Genomic DNA, 23,085 nt, shown 5'->3' with positions numbered 1-23,085 from the left:
TTGAACCGCATTTCTTTCCTTCATAAAATGTTGGCAGTAAAGCTTAGCATTGCTCCCCCCTCATTTCTCAGGCACTCCACTATTCGAAGGACCCGTCATAATAGGGAACACTCATTACAGCCTATTTTTGCTAACACAAACTCATTTAAGCACAGTTTCTTCCTTCAAACAATAGCTGATTGGAACGCGCTTCGTGAATCGGTTTTTCACTCCCCTGACGTGGAACAGGCCCCTCAAACTTAGTTTTTTTTCAGTAGAAAGGAAACAATTTTTTATGAGGAATTTCAATATTAATTGCTTTTTGTTTTTGCTCTGTCATCTTTTAATTTTTTATTCTGTTGTATGTCACATGCAATTTAATTTTTTTTTTTGCATGTACGTGTTGTTATGATTTGTGTTTTTCTGCGCCTCCTGCTTCGGCCAATCTGGCCTGGAGTATTGTGAAATCATAAAAATAAAAATAAATAAACTGGCACTTACCTAATGGTGGTATCCGAGGCGAAGTAATTCTGGGACAAATGTTCAAAAATATATGAAGTGAGCGCACATTTCCCGGGGAAACGTTACTCGTAAGGTTAGTCCCGTATTGACAGAGCTGAAACAACCGCACGATGGAAATTATTTCATCGCGCATATTATAATGCTATAATTGTCGGATACTTCGTGAAATTACGGGTAAAATTCCCGAACTGTCATTGGCCAGCTACCTTCGTGGAAAATCTGTTCCCTATCGCGATTGGCCAGCGTCTGTTCTTACATTCTCTAAAGGTCATATTTCTCTGTACATTCTCAAAGAAACCGATAAGCTATTTTGGGCGATTCTCAAGAAAAATTCCTGTGTGCTCAAATTTTGGAACGTTCTTGAACAAAATTCACGGCATTGCGCTGCAGGCAAATCTTGATTCTGTCATGTTATTGCAATTATTGGTACTACTTGGCATGTTTAATTTACCCTTTTTCTTCTGTGAAAACTGTTCTAGACTTGCGAGTTTTGTTCAACGTAGGTTGATGCATGACGTAACAGTCGCAATCCTAGTGAACCGACGTAGCGAGGATTAATTGCGCCTTCAATTTACCATTTCTCTGTCTCTTTCATTAAAAAGAAAGCTCGCACATTAGACTATGAAATACCGGGGTAAGAGTAGAGATTAAAACGCCCAGAAGGTGCTAGAATGAGGGGTCATCTAGCGATCTCTAATATCAGCCGCCTGCAGTGCCGAGATCCGCTCACAGCTCTCACTTGGGTAAAGGCGTAGTAAACCTGGTAGCAAATAAAACATAATATGAAGCTAGCGCTCAACGTTATGTGGTGCTTGGACTCGTTTGTGGTAGCTGCATTTTGGCGCCAAAATGCTGTTCGCACTGCTGCTACTGCGCTACTATACGCGACTACGGTACCTAGCGCCCTCTCTTGGGGATTTATGTAGGCGAGGCGGAAAGGTATCGATTATTTGTCTTCGTCGAGGCTGCGCGAGGTGTCACTAGCTCCTCACTCGCATCGGCACCCGTAAAGGTACGCGCGGAGGTAAAATAACAAAGCAGAATCCTAAACAGTAAGTAAGGATGTATGCAAGCCTTTATTTACGTCTAAAAACGAGCAAAACACTTTGTTCGATTAGTTGATGAGTATGTAAGAAATGAGACATGCATGGATGAAAACAGAAGTGTGCGCGCCAAATGGCTCAGTGCATCAAGCCGTAGCAGCAGAACTATATTAACGGAAAGATTGTCCAACACACGTCCTCTATGGTCCAACATAACCAGCGCTGTGAATCTTCACTGCCATAAATGTTTTTTTTTTCTGCATAAAGTCTTACGTGTGAATCTCATTTAACCATTTAAATAATACGCATAAGAATACGCATAAAGCAAAGTAACACCGTAAATAACACTCGTATATACAGCTCTATCCTCGCACCGTTTTCCGCCTCCCCCCTTAAGTCTATCTGGAAACTGAAGTTCGTGGAGGCTCAAGTCAATAAATATGCGCGAGAATTTTTAAATCCTTAAAAGTTGTCCTGAGCGAAGAAATCGAAATCAGCTGGGCTGCATGAAGTAGTATTCAAATTTCATGTCTTCATACTGATTCCCCTATCCTCCCCCATTCCTCATATATTCAGTATTACGGTACTTGGCTCTTTGAGTTACACATTAAGCTGCATGTATACGCGGCATCGTTTGTTGTCGCGATTTATGGCGGACACGAGTCATGTCCTGCTATTAAACGAGGATCGTAGCCGTGACATTGTCACGGTTTCCGCGGTTTCGTTTTGAAATCAATAGGACAGCCACGAGTGCTCTTTGCCAACTTGCTGCTCAGTCACCGTGCACAGACATGATATATGTTTCATTAGGCGCTGTTTTCCTCATTTACGTATAGTGTAGTATAGTGGAGCGAGGTATAGTGCAGCGAGTAATGTTCAGCGCGGTAATTTACTCTCGTACACAGGGACTGAGTATATGGCAGAACTGGAACCGCGAGCATTCCTCCTCTCGCGAGCTTTCACCTTCAGCGAGTACTTGTGTTTCTCGCACGGCCAGCTGCATGCTGGGACGTCATGATTTCGGTAATGAAATGTGCGAATGTATGCTGTCGCTATGAATGTCACTCACAAGGAGCATCACGTTATCGGTAGCTTGTTGACTTGTCCCATGAAAAGGATGTCGTCCTGTCGCCCAGCCGTAACAGCGAATATGAATGGGTGGTCGACGACTACTGACTCGCCTTCTTCGGCAGCCTTTCCCGAGACCCTCAGGAGCGTTGCGCTGTCAGCCTCGCTGCCTTCTTCGTCCACCCTCAGTTTCGAAACCTGTTCGATCGCAGAGACGAAAAGGTCCCCTGTCCCTATCATGCCAGATAGATCAGCTTTGTCGGTAAATATCTTTTTGATACCGAGATACTCCAACGGCTTCATGAGGTTGTACTTCTTGGAGACGGCAAATTTTGGCATCGACAGAGCTACGCTCGTATTCCTCAACGTTCCCAGGATGCGCTTCCATTCAGGTGCAGTCAGTAGGCTGGCCAGCGTCTTTGCTCCTGCACGTTTGAGTGGAACCAAGAGGATGAACCTTGCCTTGACGTCCCTGTAGGGAAGTGAGATGACGTGGGTCTTCAGGGTGGCATCCAAAGCGTACTCGAAATGTCTCCTTTTGAACATAAATATTATCGGCGTATCGCTTCCGTCATAGTTCTTAAAGGTACCGTTGTAACCGAGCCGTTTTTCAAATTTCTCCTTCCAGTCACCCTTGAAGTGTATGGCGTTCACTAAGAACATCTTCGCATCGTCTTGTGTACCATCGCCATCTAGTATTTTGGTTATTTCTCCTTTAGTCTGAGTACTAACCCATTTGTTGGATCGGCTGGCCAGGTTGTCGTCCAGCTCATCGACTAATGTTAGGAAAGGTCCACCACCACCGAGGAACTTTAGAAACTGGGGCAGCAGTTTCGACTTTAAGCCCTTCTTGACTACGAGCAGATTCCCGAGTGACATTGAGGATTTTCTTCCGGAAGTCGAATCACCTGCGCACATTTCTTTGAACACACTCTCGATGTCCCGTTTCACTGTGGCGGCATCGGAGCCGAACGCACTTTCGATCTCCTTGCCCGTGTCTCCTTTGGTACCAGCTGAAAGGATTGCCAGCAACGCAGATATGCCGAAGGGAGAAAACAGAACATTGTCGGAGGTATCAGCTGAAAGCTGCTGGAAGAGGCCCAGCGCCAAGTTTGTCGAGGCCGTCACTTCGCCTCCACTGCACAAGCGCGTCACACACGTCCAGCAGAGAGGCACAAGGATTCCTAGCTTCATTGCTCGGGCTAGGCGTCTGGATCCTGTAAAGAAAGAAGGTCGTTTAAATCGGGAGCGCTGTTTCGAGGCGATTTCGCCTAACAGAAAGTCTGAAGTCCAGACGTGCAAGGTCTGCAAAACTGAATCAGCAACACTCCCCCACATGCTATGGGAGTACAAACGTCAATACCCAGACCTTAATCCCGTGACCCTCTCGTCGAGATGGCACGCCGCCCTGCGCAGCTCCCATCTCGACGACCAACTCTGGGCGACCCAGCAGGCCTAGAAGCGGCAAAGAGGCAAGACCTCGACGTCCCATCGTGGGAGGCCTAGGCCCAGTCGACTGAACTGCTGGTGCTCATTAAAGTTCACTCTCTCTCTCTTCTCCACGTGAGTTCATTATGCATGATGTCGGGAATGCATTCCGCTCGCTGGCCTTCTTTATTGTGATCTGATCCCGTAGAACAAATCAGTAACGTGCAGGGGATATTAAAGCGGCGTAATAGCTTGTCATTGTAGTCAACATGTTATTTTCGTTTTCTTTGGCCAGTTCCGATTCTGCTATCCTCAACGTGTGCAGGCTTGTATCAAGCATACAGTTGTATTTATCTTGCATTGATCTACATACCTGACTTACTCAGAACTTATATTATTCAAAGAAATTATTCGATGACGCTTCGCCTGGAAAACCGCTGATCATCCGAAAATGCTTGTTTTTTCTTCAGATTACTATTCTTCTCCTCTTCAAAAGTGCCCCTTATTATCTTTTGTGTCTGATCTCCTACGGTATTAACACTGGATCAGAAACAATCAAAAGTAGCTTGCATCTACGATCAAAAGCACCCGTCTTCTTTATTTGTACGAATTTCGGTCTGCGCGCTGAAGTACGAGACTCCTTTTTCTTTTAACGGCGCGTAAAGTATTTTGCAAGGATAAAATATTTTGCATGTTGCCACCGGCAGCTGTGCACCTGCTGAAGTATTGCATAAATAAACCTGCACATTGCACGAAAATGTGAAGATTACGAATAGTGGATGTCTCAAGAATTTCCTACGAAGGTCATGACATGGCGTTAGGGGCGCCGGCATAAGATCGTACTTCAGAAAGTTGCTGCTTTAAAGAAAAAGCTTGTCAGTGTCCCACTTGTGAGGATTTAGCAATGTGTCTGTACTTTTCTTTTTTCCTTCTGAGAGCTCCGCTTTCGCCATTTCGGCGCTTGCAAGGATTCCACTCCAGTCATTCCCTTTCACCGCCTTAATGAAAGTGATGCGTAAAACCACCCATTGTATTCTTCGGTATAGTATCTTCACCGTCACAAAAATTAGCAGCTATGAATTCTGGTAGCCCAATAATTGAGAAGCGCTCATTGACGAATATTCGGAGATTAAACCTCTTTTGAGTGGTCTTTAGATGAATATTTTCAACGTACAAAATAATGGAAAACCATGACGACTATGTTAAAGTAAGCATATAAAGAATAAAATATGTTTACCATACTTGCGTGTATACAATTGATTTCTACAGAATTCCCCAAACTACTGTCATGCTGCAACATACATGAGGTTGCCAGGACCCTTCACGCTGCCTCGACAACATTCAACCTGGTCGTTCAAAAACTTTTCTGAGCTGAAATTTAACAGCCATTTCATATCCTTCACAATTACCTGGCGCAGGACATACTCGCATCAATGAAGGACACACAACTCCAATCGTCCATCACGAGGAAAATCGTGGCACCAGACACTCACTCTCACACTTGCCGCTGACACATATCCATGATTTTTCGGACGTGTCTCTGCGGCGAGCCGACCTTGAAAACTTCACCACCGAACACACTGTAGCACCGTACCAGCCTTCACTTTTGAGCCACCTTTTTTCGCCGCTGCGAAGGGTGGCACGTCTACGAACCACGGCGGTGTAGCCGGAGCACGGGGAAACCACACTATCGCAGTGGCGTCTTCACTTTCGAATCGAGGGCCCACGCTTTGAAGGGCCGCACACCTTTCCTTCGACGGCTGAAATTTCGTGGGCGTTTTACGACGATTCTCGCCGCAACACGCTTGTCTACCTGCTGGAGTGGCCAGCAGCAGGAGCAGACCACGAGACAAGAACTATCTTCCTTTCTTAGAATGGAGCTGGGTTGTTGCGACGCGTCCAGCTGCTCGACGGCAAACGAGCGTGCGTGCGTGCGGGGGCGAAAGGCAAAAAATCCCTGCCGTTTGCCGCCCGGCGATAGTTCTCGGAGGAGGGGCCGCCAGTAAGCAACAGCTGCCTGCTGCGCGTCATCGTCGCCCGTGCGCTGCCGCCGTGGAAATAAGCTCGCGGGGCAGCCGTCGCTCAAGTCAACGCGTCGGCGGCACGCTGGCGTCGGGGACGCGCTTATTAGATTTTGGTCGTGAAAGGAGACTTGAAACCCGGGCTGAGTAAATTGGAAGAACTCTTCGCACTGCGACGTGCCAAATCTATTTATTTTTTTTTTACTTCTTACACCTTTGTCTTATTTTCGGCCGCGATTTTCGCCCCTTCCACGCGGATGCCTTGCTCCATTGTTCAGCAAGGCTTGTACGTGGAACCAGAAACGCACAACGTTCATTTGAACGCACCACTTCGGACGGCGTTCTGTTTCTGGTTTCCTAATTATGATTTCGTTCAGTTATCGATATTTTTTTCTTGCCTTACCTGTCGGCAAAAAAAAAAAAAAAAGGGGGGGGGGTAGATGGGAAGCCATCACCAAAGGTCGAAAAACTCAACTCAACTTGCCAGATATAAAAGTTATGAAAAGATAGTAACAGAACAACAAAGACAAGCAAAAGTATAAATGAAAACAAATCAGTGAGACAGAATTACAAAATAGGCACTGGCACAGTCAACCGCCGAGCGTCTTGATGCGGGCTGTCAGGTCTCTTCCAGATATGTCGCCAGCGCAGCGGGGAACTTCTTCGCGAGTCCACGTCGTGCCCCCAGGAAAGAGCACCGCTGTCTCGGAGTCAGCGGTAAGGCCCAGGCTGCTGGAAGTATACACAAAATATGGCGGCGCGCAGGGGTGTGAGGCACGCAGCGAAGAAACAGGATCTCGAGAGTGTCCTAGCTGCGAAGTTTGGTCGGTACAGGCACTGTACGTCGCATGACCGAGCCGATGCAAGTGGGTGCCGGTCCAGGCACACAACCCGTGCGCAACTCCTCCAGCATGGCCCGCTAATGGCAAGTGAGACGACATCGACTGGTGGCTGAAGGTGATTTCCCCGGCGTCATGGATGCGTGGGTGGCAGGCGACGGGGCACACACGAATCGCCTCGTCATCGTCGTTCGTAGGTTCACCGCAGAAGCGAGGCGATCGCGTTTGCTCTTTTAATGCGAAGGATAGTTGCGATAAGTAGGTAGGTTCCTGTCTCGCTTAGCTTTAATGAAAAGAAAATAATATGTGCCCGACGGTGAAACCGAACCTCTGCCGTCGAGCGCAGCAGTCATGCGCTCTATAACCGTTAGGCCGCAAACGCTTTTTCCTTTCTTTATTGCTTGCTATGGCTCAAATACAGTCGTATGTGTGTTGAAAATAGTAAGAAAGATTTAAAGATGTCAGCCAATCGTTCGCCGATTCAGAAGTTTTGGAATTATTTTAAGCCTTCAAGTGGCTCCAACTGGTTGAGCCATTCTGGTACAGGGTTTTACTGTGCACATAAGAAATCTTGCATTAAATTGAACGCACACTTCTCTAGTTCCAAAGCCAGCCAACTGTTTCAAAGGCTCGGCGCGTGCGTCCTATATATATTCTACGTCTTCGTCCTCTTTTCTTGTGCCAGCTCGTGCTGTGCGGCGCCGTGTTTGCACATTGCAATCTCCGGGACCGGCCCACTTCCCTCAGTTATTTTCTCGTAGCACGCTACGTAAAAATAGTGTAACGTTCTACCGACTTAATGATCGGCCACGTTAATCACGGTTCAAGATTTCTTCTCCGGAATAGAAATGTCATCGTCGTTAACACTGGCGTAATGAGAATGATTAGACAATAGTGACTACCCGCCGTGGTTGCTCAGTGGCTATGGTGTTGGGCTGCTGAGCACGAGGTCGCGGGATTGAATCACGGCCACGGCGGCTGCATTTCGATGGGGGCGAAATGCGAAAACACCCGTGTGCTTAGATTTAGGTGCACGTTAAAGAATCCCAGGTGGTCAAAATTTCCGGAGTCCTCCACTACGGCGTGCCTCATAATCAGAAAGTGGTTTTGGCACGTAAAACCCCAAATATTATTAGACAATAGTGACTAGCGGGATTCTGAACGCTTTCAATGAGTTGTACTACTGAAGTTTGAGAAGTGTCCCAGGTGTTGCCTAAGTATACTCTAGTTTAGAGCCAACAAGTGTCTTGTATAGGTTAGTTTGAGTTCACTCGATACAGGCTCACGGAGAAGGTATATTAGTGCACGATTGGCATTGTTAATCACGTAGCCCATGTGTACGTTCCACGTAAGCTTATTGGCGCTATAAAGCTCAATATACTTGTGTCAACATAGTCTTGTACCATTGTTGGTTTCTACCTATGTAGAGACCAACAACTGCCATGTCGTAAGCTTGTGCAGAACGACAAACGAAGAAATCATGCCGTCGCTGCCGTACTATCGTTCTCAACGCGCTCGTCGTCGTAGTAGCGGACTGCTTGTGCAGATTAAACGCGGGGTGGGAAACGATGGTTGCAGCGACATTTACTGTTCGACCTCTGTTATCCACTTCAGCTTCCATCTTTGTGCGAACTTCTGTCTTCTATGAGAAAAAAAAATCCCCATAGACACTTAAGACTGCTTACGTGTGAGAATTCGAAAGCATTACAGCCCCTTTGGTGAAGTGTTTTCGATTGACGTTTTCGACACGCATTAAAGTTCTTGCGGCTGATTCGCTTTGTGTGTTTGCGTATACGTTGGCCACAGACCGCAAGAAGTCGGACCATTTTGCTGCGGAACGATGAATTTTATTTAAAGCTAGACAGTCGATCCTCTCTGTCTAATGGTAGGTCTGTCGTGATTAGGTCATCTTCTTCATCATCATCTTTCCATCGCAGTAGAGACAGCACCGATGAAATCCGAAGAGCAAGTGACGCGCTGGAGGCAAGCCCGCACGCTTTATACACTCATGACGTGGCGCCACCTCCTACGAATTGACTGCGCCGTCATGTGCCCAATGACGTACGCAGTAGGCCACACCTTCAGTCGGCTGTGACGTGACGTGTGCAATGACACGCGCACTAGGCACACCTTTACTAAATCAGAACCGCGCAGCCACCGTGGGCTCGGTGAACCGTGCTAGTCTCGAATCCCGGAGGCCTGGGTGCGATCATCCCCCCCACTCACCTAGCGAAATGTCCCAAATTATCTCTTCAAAACCATTAATTTACTTCGTTCACAGAACAACCCTGAGAAATTTGACGTCAATTCGTGCAACCTTTTTAGGCGTTTTTAATCTTTGCGCCGTCGGCCATTTTCGGCACCATCACTAATATTTTTTCGCGTAATGGCGCATATAATGCTTTCGCATTATAAACCTTGAAAGCAGTACGCCCATAGCTCAACTCCGGCTCTTCCCGCTGTCTCGCACATGTCGATCTCGTTAGGCCCTTCCAGTCAAACGCAAACTAATGAAGCCGTCGGCTATCGTCTCATGCAAACGCCTCTCGACGGAAATTCCTCATTTCTCTGCTTCGGTTAGCGCTGATAGCGCTGCACGCTGAACCCGCCGGTCGCTCACAACAAGCATCACGCCAACGTCACTGGAGCGGGAGTAACAAAAAGAAAGAGCGTACAGTCGTCGTCCTTATCGCGCTGCGGCGGTTACGCGGGGCCGGACGAGCCGGCTTCTCGCTCAGCACACGTGCACATCCTTTCAACGAACTTGCGCTTGCTCCATTTTATCGGTGCATGTCGTTGTTCGCGTGCTGCTTACACCTCGTCCAATTAGGGCAGGATGCCGGCGGGCTCGCATGTGCCAGGATATTTGGCAACGTCGCCGCCTTCCCGAGAAACTTCGAACAGGCACGGGGCCGTGTTTCTTTTTATTATTAATAATATTAATATGTTTATCTTTGTCTTTCTTCATGGTAACGTTGCAACAGTCTGTGCGGGTCAATACTCAACATTGCACTTAAGGAACGCACCGTCATGTATTCGGTCTGCAAGCCGAGCCAGTTTAACGCCTCGGTGACGGAAGCGGTGATTGAAGGTCATGACGACTACAGTTGCAATGTCTTTGTTTTGTTTTTAAAGCACAGGATGTTTCGACATTTTGCCCTATACTCGCCTAATCTGTTTTGGCGATTTTCAAGACTTTATCACACATTAGCACACTTGAAGAATGAGAGACAAGCTCATTCAGGAGTTTCTTGAGAAGGAACATATTGGAATCGAAGAAGGTGGGTTAAAGTATATCCTAAATATAGGCAGCTCGCACCATCTGACAGACAAGCTCTGCCTGGAGAACCATTGACTGGTGCCGACCTTCCAAAGTGTAATTGGGAAGGATAGTGAAGAAAAGTTTCTATTTCACTATTATAATTGTCCGAATTGAAATAAATGTCTGATAATGACTGAATTATTACATGTTCCTGTTAGGCACCATTTGAATTTTTTCGCCATTATGCAGGGAGAACATTGAAGTTAAGTCGAGCTTAATATAGACACATTGAATCGTGCTATTCCCGGGATACTTAAACCATGTCGTGTCCAACTTTCTAGACAAGATGTAATTCATTCAGAAGTGCCATTGTGTATAAAGTGTCAAGGACCTTCCATCATTTTCGTACCAGCATTTGTTTCGGAACACATGGGAACAACGTCTCCTCAGAAACTCTCTCAGTTACTGCATAGAAAAATCTTGTTTACCGAAATTTTCGTAATGCGTTTGAAGGAAAAAAAGTCAGTCACAAAAGACAAAGGACAAGAAGAGATGTTCACACCACAATGACTAGTCCAGTCGTTGTGGTGTGAACATTTATTTTCCTTTGTCGTTTGTGACTGTTCTTTTTTTTTCTTCAACTATGTACCAACTGGGCCCGGATGTCAACTCTTCCGCAATTCATAATATAACCCAAATCAGCGTCTCTGCAGTGCGTGCTCATTTTGCGCATTTTTCGCCAAAAATTGTTCATAATCGTGTACCTCAACTGAACGAGCCTACATCATCTAGCGGATGGTGTTATGCAGAGTGCTTTAAGCAACGGCCGTGGCGCTGTTATAGCACTTTCGATTCGTACGCAAAAGTACCGGGATCGAATCTTCAAGCAAAATCGTAATTTTTGCTAGCGTGTGGCTCACTTCAAGTGCAATCATCGCCTACTACGACAGCAACGCCATTCCAATATAGCGAAGAGAGCCCATAACGCTTATCGCAGGCAGGCACCTCAGCATGAAGGCCATAGCCTAAAAGAACAAAAAAGAACTCTTTGCAACCTCACTTCGCATTGGCACAGGAGTCATTCAAGGTGAACCGTATCACGTAAGAAACTTGTGACGCCTGGACGTGACAATACAATGAGATCGTGGTTTTATGGCCCTCAGATGCATAAGCAACGGGCGCCGCCTCTTCGCCTACCTGCTATGCGAGCGCTGTAGCAGGATCCACGAAACGCGGAGTCAGTTCAGCCTGTACGCCACAGTTGCATGCGTGTTGGCAATGGACGGGGAAAACAAGTTGACATTCAATCACGTGCCTCGCAAAACATAGCCCTCACGTCGGAAATTCCGCGGTCGCAACACGACGGGCAGAGTTACTGGTTGGCCAATGCTATAACCCTTTTATTTTTTGTCAGGTTCGCCTTCTCTATGGTCACGCGCACACTTCATACATGCCCAGCAGCAACGCAACAAGGCGTATCCTACTCAGACACACATTTACGAAGAATGTTTACTGCCTTTCCATAGGGAGACATTTTACTTTGTGACTGTCCAAAGGCTGCGTATAACAAGGCCGCTACGAGCGACACCGGTGACACCCTGCGCAACGTGACAACCATGCAGCAAACGTTCAGCGTCTCGGTATATTCTGCTGGAAAAAAGTCGTAGAGATGCTTCATATTGCTTGGGGGTGGCTAGCTCAACTCCGATCCCTCCCTGTTGTTGGAGAAAATGAAAGTAGGGCAAGATACTCGTATGGTTACTTGCATAAAGTACAAGGGGTGGTTATGTGTGCCTGTGGAAGCGTTACCACATATGGACGCAATAACACGCAAGCGGTCGGGCGTAACTCGCGACTGGAGATATCAAAAAAAAAAAAAGAAGACGTGTACAACCACGAAACGAACGCCAAGTACACCTCTATTAATTCAGCAAGTCAGCAACACGCTGATTTTCACCTCTTTCCCGTTGTATAGCCTGAACTTCCGAACTCCTGCAGCGTTTCGTACTTAGAGTGTTTCGTACGCAAATAACTTGACCAAACTGTGGCGTCGTAATTGTGCAGCCGCTGCTGGAGACACAGGTGGTAGAGAGAAAAATTGCCGTCATGGCGCATTGTAACCGAGAGTCTATTAAAGAAACGTACACGAATCAGCACACCTTCACATTGAATCTGTTTTTGTAATCGGTGCTAATGGCAATAACACCTTCTCTCTTCATACTCATCGTTCCCCTTCATCTCAAGTGAAAGATACCAGTCAGGCCAGGAGAACATGATTAACCTCCCTGCCTTTCCTTCCCTCACTCTGCTTCTCAGACGCAGCTTGAAGCGGCGACTCATCCACAAAGAATAGCATCCCTGTACGCGAGATGTGTGGTTCAGCTTACAGGATCAAAACAGTGTTGTAACGCAAATCCATTCGGATGATCGGATATACGTTTTAGTCGAAAGTGCGTGTGTGTATCATCCTCTCTCCTGACATTCTTGTTTCTTATGTATATCAATGATGTTGTTGAGGGCATGGATGGTTCTTCTGATAAAATGAGATTAGACGCCGGTGACTGCGTGCTTTACTCCAGTGTTTGTAACCCAACTCACCATGAGAAACTAAACGAGGCGTACTCACTCTCCTGTGACGGGAGCAGGAAGTGGCAGATTGCTATTAATTTTAAGAGAACTGTATCGGTAACTTTTACAAACAAGAAAGAAATATCTGAGCTTGATATACGGTTATAACTGTAAGGTACTGGTCAGTGCTATGTGAATATAAATACCTAGGAGTAACCTTCACGTCTAATTTGGCACATAGACCTAATTTGCACGAAAGCACTGCGAAAGTTAGGCTACATAAAGCGAACCCTTAAGAGCGCACTTAATGCACACTGACCGCCTACAAAAACTTGGTAGCACCAATACTGGAATACGTGTCCGCTGTCTGCTCTCCTCATCATGTTTGCGATGTACATAAAATTAAATCAGCGCAAAAGAAAGCAGTTTTATTTATTTTTCGCCGCTATGACCGCCTCTTCTTGCCTATCTTTTATGCAGCCGAACTATCACTGCCCCTATTAGCAATCAGACGTAAACACGAGCGCATTATTCTCATGCAAGAAATTGTTAATGAACACTCCCACATTAAATCCACCGCTGTTTTCACACGTTGCACCTTATACTATTGCTTTATGTATACTAATATTCTTATTTTAAAGAATTATGTACTCACTCCTGCTATGTCTTGCATATGCAAGATGACAGTATCTATAAATAAATAAATAAATATATAAATAAATAAATAAATAAATAAATAAACAAACTCGAATCAGTTCGCGCCAGAATAATACGTAGAATGAAACCAGGACCATTATCCCTATGGAGGTATCTGTTCGTCCTGGCAAGCCGATCCTTTGTGGTTGCCTGCGCGCTTAGTACCTCTTGTAGCGTGTGCCGAGGTATGCGTGGCTGACAGGAGGTTTGGACCCCACTTCACGCAAGAGTCAGAGACGAGGAGAGATTGCTCGGTGAAGAATTTTTTTATACAATAGTTTACATGGTTTGGTGGTAACACGGAGGGCCAAGACAACAGCTGCAAGCTGCTAAAATAACATTTTTACATCCCCAGATTCCTTGGACTGTCCTTAAGGACGAAGAAAGGGTGAAAGAGAGAGACAGTGTGTGTGTGTGTGTACGGGCAGCATTCCTCGCCCCAACGCCACTTTCGCTGGTCGACACTTCCAGGAACCGCGCAGTGGCGTCGTGCTGATCTGGCGACCGGTCAGAGTAATGCGCCTGGCGTTGTTTATGGCCTGGCACAGACCAAAGGAAACTGTCACAGACCGGGTTGAAACTGAGCCTTGGTTTGCCGCAGCGGGAGTCCTCCGTGGGTGCGGTCGCCACCAAACGCAGGCGGGGGTGCATCGCTGTGCCGGCCCGGGGAGGAGTCGAACGGCAGTCCTCCGTGGGCATGCGGCCCCTTCCGTCGCGGACGCCGTGCTGCGCCGAAGAAAGCTGAGCCCCTGCACGCAGTCGCTCGGCTCGAAGCGGGACCATGCGGAGACGAATGCGACCTCCATGGTCGCCACACCCTAACTTTGGCCTCCCGACAAGTAAACCCCTTGGCAAAAACTTAACGTGGTTGGCGAAAAACGATGCTTTCTCGTGACACTGCGGCTTTTTTCAGCATACATCCCCGTAGATGCGTTAAATGGCTACTGATGTTTCACTTTCGGCGAGTTTCACACTTTGGAAATCCCCAAAATTGCTTAAATGTTACGTATATGGTTTCTTTCTCTACCAAATTCATGCGTGCTATTTTGCGATCTTCTACACGTAGAAAGGGATGGGGTGTGTGAAAGTGCTTGATCTGCTTGCTCTGATCGCGAATGTTCCTATATTGCACAGTATAATGCCGTCATTCCTGTGAATCAGTGTTCGTGGCTAGCATCCACATAGCCATGAACCACAGTTTCTGAACAGTAGAGTATTCTGCAGATTATTCATGGCACGCGACTTACTCATCACGATTTTTCTTTCTTGTCTTGACGGCACAAAAGGTACTCCGCAAGATATTGCTGTCCACGCCACTTTGTAGATGCTGAGCCTCTTGTTTACAGCCCACTGCCCTCAGAAGTTTTGAAATAGCAATTTCTGTAGCAGTGTACACGTATACTAACCTATAAAATACTATGTGAAGTTTTTAACTAGAGCTAAATGTGCAAGTGAAACTTTGCACGCGTGCGAGATCCCCTTCTAAAGCAAGCTACGCGTGTGAAGCAATTCATCAGAATACTGGAATATGTGGTAGCTTCTGACGCTAAGCAGCATACTATGGGAACAACTCCCCCTTTCGGTGACTGAAGTTCTCATTCCACTTATCAGCTAAAAGTGTTCTTAAACACACTAATTATATTATCCGAGGAGATAAGGTAGCCTGTGAACGATATTTACCTACTTTCTTCTCCTTGAATTCTCTCTCTCTTTCTTTCCTGAAAAGAGGTGAGAGTTCTTGAATAATTTGTGGTTTTGTTGACAAGACGTGCGGGGGATAAAGTCGAAGAAAGTGATGTTGGAGAAAACACTAATAAACTTGAAGTGAAATACGCAAAAAACTATGCTTAGTTTCCTAGAAGTATTTCAATTGTGCGGGAGTCTGGATGAAAAGTTTGGTGTAACTGATTTTAGGTCGCCGGACAGTTAGCTTCCAAGTTACAAAGGTAAAAAAGTTATTCGCGAATATCACGCCTTTGTTACTGGACATTAATAAGGTTGCGGCAACTTAGTGTGACTTGTGCGAACGGGGCAGTCAACTTACACAGCTTTCACTAATTCGTGCTGCTATCGCACAGGAATGGTTGAATCTCTTGCTTGAGCTCAATGAATATGTGAAGAAACTAGCACTCGTCTTCTCTTCTGACTGTTGCCGCTTCGACAAACAACGACAGACTCCCTGGTGTGCCTTGATCACATTGGACGATCGGTTTTTCATAATGACTCTTAGTTCCTAGGAGCCTGCCTTGTCCCAGTTCATTAGTATAGAAAACCGCACGAGCGGTTGTATAGTACCTGAAGGCAACGGGCTTTAATATCCGGCTTACTATAGACACGGTGTGCCTTGTCTAGCGCACGTGATTTGTCCGAACCTCTTGTGTTTTCTCTCACTCTCTTTCTTTCACTCTTGAGTCCTCCTACCCATTTGTTAGGTTAGCAAACTGGACAGTCTGCCTAACGTTCCTGTTTTCCCTTCCTTTTTTTTTCTCTCACTCTCTCAAACACACACACACACACGCCGCACGCACACACACACACTCGCATACTCAGCTGCACGCAAGCACGCACAGATAGAGAGAGGGATCGAACACGTATACTTTATTCCCGGTCACGTTTAAAAAAACAAACTATTTGAGGTAGCCGCAGGATGTAGAACGTATTCCATATTATAGATGTGAGCCATTGTATAAAATATGTGGCTGCTGCATACAGTAGCCAACTGGTTAGAACAGGATCTACATTGGACTACGTCAAGGCAAATAAAGCGTCCCTCATATGTCGGCCTCACTACTGTCACGAGATGTGTCGGTGCCGCGTAACGGATGCAAATAACGTATAGTTGACGCTGCGTATGTGGGACTGGTGTCCTACGGGGCAGCCATAAATATGGGCCTGAACTGTGTCGTATATTTATGCCCGCATTGTAAGGCATCTTGTGAGTGTAGTTAAATTCAACATGCTCAAATGCTAATTGTAAATTGATAAGGGAAGTTTCAGCCAATACAAGAACCAGCATAAAGATATTTTCCTAATCCAAGAAGTCCGTGTGCACTTAACGCAGATTATGATTACGTGAGGCGTCTGACATTATGACCGGCATGTTTCATACCATTAAAGCTTTAGCATATCTCAAATCATGCTGCACTAATTGTAAGTCGTCAAAAGGAGCAATAACAGAGGCCCTGTATTTTTGACAAAATTAACTGCTGGGCATGCATATACGACGATCAGACTGCGTAACTTCATGCATGTTGGTTCAATGCTTTTTGTAGTATTCAAGTTACGCTAAATCTTAATTGCCCATGGTTCGCAGTGCACTTCGCTACGCCAAATGCATAACGACACACGTGCTTTGATGCCGCTTGCATTCCTCACGTTTTTCTTCGTTAATGTTTCCAAAGTTGTTTTGCCTGACAGTCACCAGTGGTGACTGTCAGGCAGCGAGAAATATTTCCAGAATTTACGTGTAAACGCTCTCCTGGTTACAGGACTAAGCTAAAATGTCAAAGAAATGTCAATGAAACATTCATCAAAATAGATGTATGCGTCCGACCTGCGCAGACTCGTAAGAATCACTATGCTGCCAACGTATACACAATGTCTCTAACATCTCTTCAAAGCATGCACCCGCAAGCTTCATACCGCATCTTGCGGTCTGTATCATCGCGGTGCCATTCTCCTATGTAAGTAACTCACATCTGTGTAGGATCAGCTAACGACCCACAGATGAAAGTTATGCATGATTGTTTTGGTATTGAAATTGATTGTTCTATTTGCAAGAGCCCTACGCGTGTGCTAACACAAGTAAATGATGCAAATGAAAGTTCGGTTAAGCAGATATATAGCATTCACTAGGTTATGTGCACGCTCAAGAAACGGTAGTGGGCCGTAGCAAATATCACGATGTAAAGCATTGCGTTAAGCTACAGAACATCGCTTTCCCATACTTCTCACCACAAATAGATGGTGCTACTTTGCCCAAGTCACAAACCTATACCTGCTCCAGAACGCAGTTCTAAAGAACACTACCGTTCAGATGGAACTATTCACTTCGCCTATACTTCCAGTTCATGATTGTCACACCACGTGTTATAGGGAATGCAGAAACAGCACACTCTGTAAAACGAAAGATAGATACGCATTTTATTTCACAGCATTGTCGCAGCATTGTGACCATGATCTGTATATTGACCCGTAATTGTCCAGATGCATCGCTGTACACATATGCTATAAACACGCACGGACATGAACATTTTCACAACATCGTATTCTTGGTATTCTTATGATTATGAAGGGCTTGCAGAGACGACGCACTGAGGGCGGATGGTGAACCCCTGCATGACATGCATTCAAGACGTGTGCCGGAAGACTAGACTAAACCTTTTGGCCCTGCATCGATGCTGAAGCTTTGGTGCGCATTATAAAGCACGAGGAAAGATAAGATAAGTATATTAATAAGTCCCAGCGTAAGTAATATCAGATACAAAAGGAAATTCAAAGGGACCATCAAAGTATTGCCGCATCTAATGAAAGCGTGCCCCTTGAGAAACAGGCTGTGGACGCTAATGCTATTGAGGAAAGCAGTCACAGTTCTTATCTATAATATTTTGCACTCAGCACAAGGAAAACATACCAAGGTCGTGGTTAGGTCCAGCGGCAACACTTCACGTCGTCACCAGCGAAGTCCACAAAGTGAAAGAGAAATGGCACGATATGATGGCTTAAGCGAGTGGGACGCGGTGACTTAGAGGGCGTTGATCTCTCCCAGGAACATGATAGTGTTGGTGTTGACGTTTCGGATGAGGAATATGAACGGGTGGTCGACGTACACCTTAGGCAACGGCGGTGGCGTTACGAACGCCGCCGTGCGTAGCTGGATCACAAACCCGGTCACGGCCGCGGCCTCGCTGCCTTCTTCGTTGACCTCCAGCACAGCCTTGTGCAGCACGTCCGAGACGTACAGGTTCTTGGCGCCGCTGATCCCGGACAAGTCTGCGTCTGCGGAGAAGATCTTTTTGATACCCAGTGACTCTAGGGTTGGCTTGAGTGTGTATTTGGTGTCCAGCTTGAACTTTGGCAGCTTGAGCTTCATGTCTTTCGGGTACATCCTGCCTACGGCCTTGTTCAGGTTCTGAGTGGTGAGCGCCGACTTGAGGTGTTCGATGCCGTTGCGCTCACTGGGAAGCAGGATGGTCATGGCAATGTCGCCACCAACGTATGGCAGGTCCACGACGTCTGCGTTCAGCGTCGCGTCGAACGTGTGGTTCAGCGTTGACTTCATTTTCATCATGGGTACCAGGACCTTGGTGACGCCGCCGTTGTAGAAGGAGCGCGGTTTGGTCCGCAGTTTGTTGAACTCGTAGAGCCATGTACCCTTGTAGTAGACGGCGTTGAGCAGGATAAGCCGGGTGGAGAAATCCGGCGGCTCGTCGAAGAGGCTGTGAACTTTGCCGTGCGTCTTTTCGCTGACCCACTTGTTGATCTTGTCGATGGCCTCTTGCCCCTTCTTGCTGAAGTCGGCCTCGAGGTACTCGGCTCCGAACGAGCTCATCAGAGCCTCCGTGTAATTGGGTAGGACACCATAACCTTCTTGAGCTACCGCTGCGTTGGCGATGTCTAGCGTGTATTCGTGAGGCAAGTCGCGCGCCGCTTCTAGCTGCTCCTTGAACAGTGCCAGGACCTTCTGGTCGTTGAGTTCGTCGGCGGCGTAACCGAAGTTGAGCGTAAGCTGTTCCAGTGTGTCACCTCGAGCGCCAGCATAGGCCATGCCCATGGCCGTTGCCACGCTGAAGGGTGAGAAGAATACGTTCGTATTGGCGTTGCTTGGCAGGGCCTTGAGTAGGTTCAGGCCGAGGAAATTGTTGGCGCGGGCTAGTTTCCATCGATCCTCGGGCTCGGGATCAGCGGCCGTCGCCATCACGGTGGCAGTAGCAATCAGACACAGCAGGCGGTACATGGTGGTTTCGTTTCTGAAGAGAGAGAAAAAAGGAACAGGAGAGTGTAACGAATTATGAGTGTGCGGCAAATGAGACTTGGAGCCCCGCCAACGTCCTGCAAAGTAGGCACGTCCTGGCACTCCTACTCCTTTCTTTTCTTTCTTTGCTCCTAAGAGCGCCATTGGGTTCGTCTGCGAATAACGTTTCGACGCATGTCACCGCTTGAGAACTTCGATAAGATGTCACCCGTTTGTTCGGTCGTCATCAGCCGTCAAGAGCCGTTTTGTCAAGAGTCGATGGCATGCCTCCCAAGAGTGGCACGACGACCATTTAGAGCCCTAACTCGCCATTAAATAGGTGGCTCCAATTGACTGTCCACGTCGCGTTTTTTTTTTTTTTTTTATTCATAGAGCTCGGGCTGGTCTCGTAGGAAGCCAGCGCACGCGTGCACAGGCGCCAAATAAAACTCACGCCCGCTCTGAAGGAAGCGGGCGGCCTGGCGATCGAAAGACAGGCTCCAGCTGCGCGTCTATCAAACGGGCACCTCGGTGGCTGGCTACGCACGCGGGATCTCACAATGCCTGGCCGGAGCCTCACTCTGTTCGCGAGAAACGCACGAGACACGCCGGCTGGTGCGGTTCGTAAATCAACGCCGCTGCGCTCTTACCTGTCGGGTTGGACTGGTGGATCTCTGCTGCCGCTGCGCTCTTCACACTCCCGTGCGGGGGGCCTTCTTTTCTAGACGTGCCGGGAAATCCAGCTGCGGATGTCGTAAGCGTGCCCGCCGCGCTCGCGCCGGAGGTGACGTCCCGTGCCGACGGAAAGCGGACGCCCTCCCTCCCTCCCTCTCGCCTCCTCAGCGCCCCCCTTGCGTTGTTACTTCCCGGACAGCGCGTGGCGCCGGAACCTTCCTCAGCGCGCGCTCGACAGCGGCCACCCGAGCTAACCAGAGCCGCTTGCCGCTTTCTCTTTCCCTGCTTGACGTAGTTTCTTCGCGGCGACTAGCGAGGAGGCAGGTTTTTTTTTTTTCGTTCGTTTTTTTTACGCTCGCTCGTGGCAAGCGGGGTGCCGCCGCACGCACGCACGCGAGCGATTCTCTCCTCCGGGCGGCGCAATCTCCGGACTTCCCGATGCGAGCTGCAGCAGCATCGCCGACGACGCCGCGCTGACTCCCGCGTCAACCGTAGCAGCTCTCTTTCTCTCTTTCTCACCCTGTTCGGCGACTCCATGTGAGAACGGCAGCCCCGGTGCGGGCTTTTTCGCGGCCAACGTCAGTTGTTGTCATGTCATGCACCGCAGCAAGCACGCCGAACGTGGGAGGAGCGTCGCCCGCGCGTACGCACGTACGATGGAGGCACCGCAAGCGGCACCGCTATGCGCTCGCCCCCCCCCCCCCCCCCCCATCGCCTTATTTCAGCAGTTCCGGAGAGCACACCGGATACCGCGTAAATGGAGTACCGTGCTTTTCACATGTAAGAGCAGATTGCACTCCGCCATTCCGATATTAAGCGAACACTTATTTTGACGGCGCAAAAGTAAGAAAGAGACATGACATGTGGCTGATGTGCCTCCGGGGAAATTTAAGGGCTTGTAAGTGAGAAACTACAGCTTTCGGCTATCCGACTCCTCATGACAATGACAGCAATAAAACAAACGAATTGCACGTTACCAGATGCACGTAGACCGTTGTGCTTCTTGAAGGAGAGAAGAAGTACGCTGCTGCAGCACAACACATCGTTTTAAAGCGATGCAAACATGCTGAGACTGGCTAAAGAATAAATCTTTGCCCCAGTCCAGACAACAAATTCTTTTACAGGCTGCCTAACAGCAATAAATTCTTATTAAATGACTGAAAGATAGTCATCTCCACGTTATCTTCATCTTGCCTTCGCCCGAGAACTTCGCGCACTATCGTGATGCAATATGATGATTCGGAACGCCAGTAACTTGCATCGATCTCTATCATACGGAACCCTCCCCCCTCCCCCCTCCCTAAAAATTTTTTATTCCTTGCATTCTGACAGAAACGAATATCCGACAAAATTCGAATAGTACGCTACTCGTATCGAAAGCAAATCGAACCGCAAATAATATTTGATTCGTATTCGAAATTTCAAATATTTTCATGTACCAACTGATGATATTTTGAAAGCGAGACTAGTGCTCTCTTTCAGCTCCGCTTAGCCACGAAGCGATTCTTATGAATGCTCCTTAAAAATTGTGGGGTTTTACCTGCCAAAGCCACTCTCTGATTATGAAGCACGCCGTAGGGGAGGACTCCGGAAATTTCGTCCACCTGGGGTTCTCTAGCGTGCATCGAAATCTAAGTACACGGGTGTTTTCGCATTTCGCCCCCATCGAAATGCGGCGGCCGTGGCTGGGATTCGATCCTGTGACATCGTGCTCAGAAGCCCAACACTACAGCCACTGAGCAACCACGGCGGGTTACGAACGCTCCTGACCTATTTAATGCTATAATGCCACTTGCGTAACCTTTCGAGTTAGTTTCTTCAACTCGACCCGCCGCGGTGGACTATGACGCTCTGCTATTGAGCGCGAGGTGGTGGATTCAATTACCGCAGCCGCGAAGAATGCATTTCTACGCGCAAGAAATGTAAAACGCTCATGTACTTAGATACAGGGGCACGTTAAAGAACCGCAGGCGATCAAAATTGATCCGCAACCATCCACTATACAGACGTCGTCCCTCATGGCCCCAGTCTTGCTATGGGACGTCCGTCGCCACGAATCAATCAATGCAACAATCAGTCAACCTGCCTATCAAAAATAAAGCTTATCCTGCGATTGCAGGCTATTTACATTAGAAAGAACAGCCTTAACGTCCACATTGAACGTTCATCAAGGACTGTCAACTCTTGAGCTGCGACACGCCTACGGACTAACGCTGCCTGCGCATCTCACGCAGCGAAGACACTTTTAACCTTACTTAGTGGCACTGGTCTCAATGAGATAGTTTAACCCCTTAACTGCCGATGAGGGAGTAAGTCATCGTGAATTTCAGCAATTTTTTCTTATGTGTAGCTTCTTGTAATTTTTTAGAAATAAGTTACACACAACGACTTTTGCTATGTATTTTTGTCAGCGAGACCAGTAAAAAATGCAATAAACATTCCTGGTATCATACGCTTTTAGAAAAAAATTGATGCCCAGAACATGAAGCCCTGAAATAATTTTCTGTGCTATAAAAATTTTTTCGAAGTTCTGTCACGACAGTTAAGGGTTTACTTAATTTGTATGTTGCGCACTGTGGCATGTGTTGTGCATATGTGACGAACACTGCGCATATCATTTCATTTTTCGGCGTGCCCGTCCCTAGTAGCATGCTAGACACGACGCCAGACAAATTCATTAAAGACTCCCCCCCCCCCCCCTTCTCCCACTTCCCCTGCCTCTCTCTAAATCAATATGCCACTCCCGTTCACTTTACTTTATACATTACGCGAGAAGCATTGCCACGCGCATTAAAGCCGAATAAATGCGGTATTCACGACCGTGGGCGGGCGCGCCCGTGTCCATTCTTAGGGTCCGGACACGGCTGCTACGTAGCTGCGTGCAACTAACGAAGCAATCTACGTTTGCAGTTTCTTCTGCGGCAGAAACGGTTTCGTCTTCGCGAGCCTCCTGCGCGTACGTAGCGGAGCCGCGTGTCAACTGGGCGCGGCCTCTTTTCCGACGTCGGATGTTTTGAGAAAGGATGCGTGG

The 23,085-nt window shown here is 47.5% G+C and overlaps 2 protein-coding genes across 2 annotated transcripts in view; both read right to left on the bottom strand.

Annotated features, from left to right (window-relative positions):
* Nucleotides 1-1,558: 1,558 nt before the first annotated feature.
* LOC142579235 (leukocyte elastase inhibitor-like) lies at nucleotides 1,559-6,397 on the bottom strand. The gene is made up of 2 exons (XM_075689233.1): nucleotides 5,534-6,397; nucleotides 1,559-3,829 (listed from the first exon to the last, which is right to left on the bottom strand). The coding sequence occupies exon 2, from the start codon at nucleotides 3,804-3,806 to the stop codon at nucleotides 2,622-2,624; it is 1,185 nt and encodes a 394-aa protein (XP_075545348.1). The 5' UTR covers nucleotides 3,807-3,829; nucleotides 5,534-6,397; the 3' UTR covers nucleotides 1,559-2,621.
* Nucleotides 6,398-17,545: 11,148 nt separating this feature from the next.
* LOC142578214 (uncharacterized) overlaps nucleotides 17,546-23,085 on the bottom strand; it is a 50,824-nt gene continuing 45,284 nt past the window's right edge. The window contains exon 5 of the mRNA XM_075687617.1: nucleotides 17,546-19,395. Coding sequence (XP_075543732.1) covers nucleotides 18,171-19,395 — 1,225 coding nt within the window. The 3' untranslated portion in view covers nucleotides 17,546-18,170. The remainder of the gene's footprint in view (nucleotides 19,396-23,085) is intronic.

This window comes from Dermacentor variabilis, chromosome 4, assembly GCF_050947875.1.
Source record: "Dermacentor variabilis isolate Ectoservices chromosome 4, ASM5094787v1, whole genome shotgun sequence".
Lineage (NCBI taxonomy): Eukaryota > Metazoa > Arthropoda > Arachnida > Ixodida > Ixodidae > Dermacentor > Dermacentor variabilis.
This window is presented reverse-complemented; position numbering and strand designations above follow the sequence as displayed.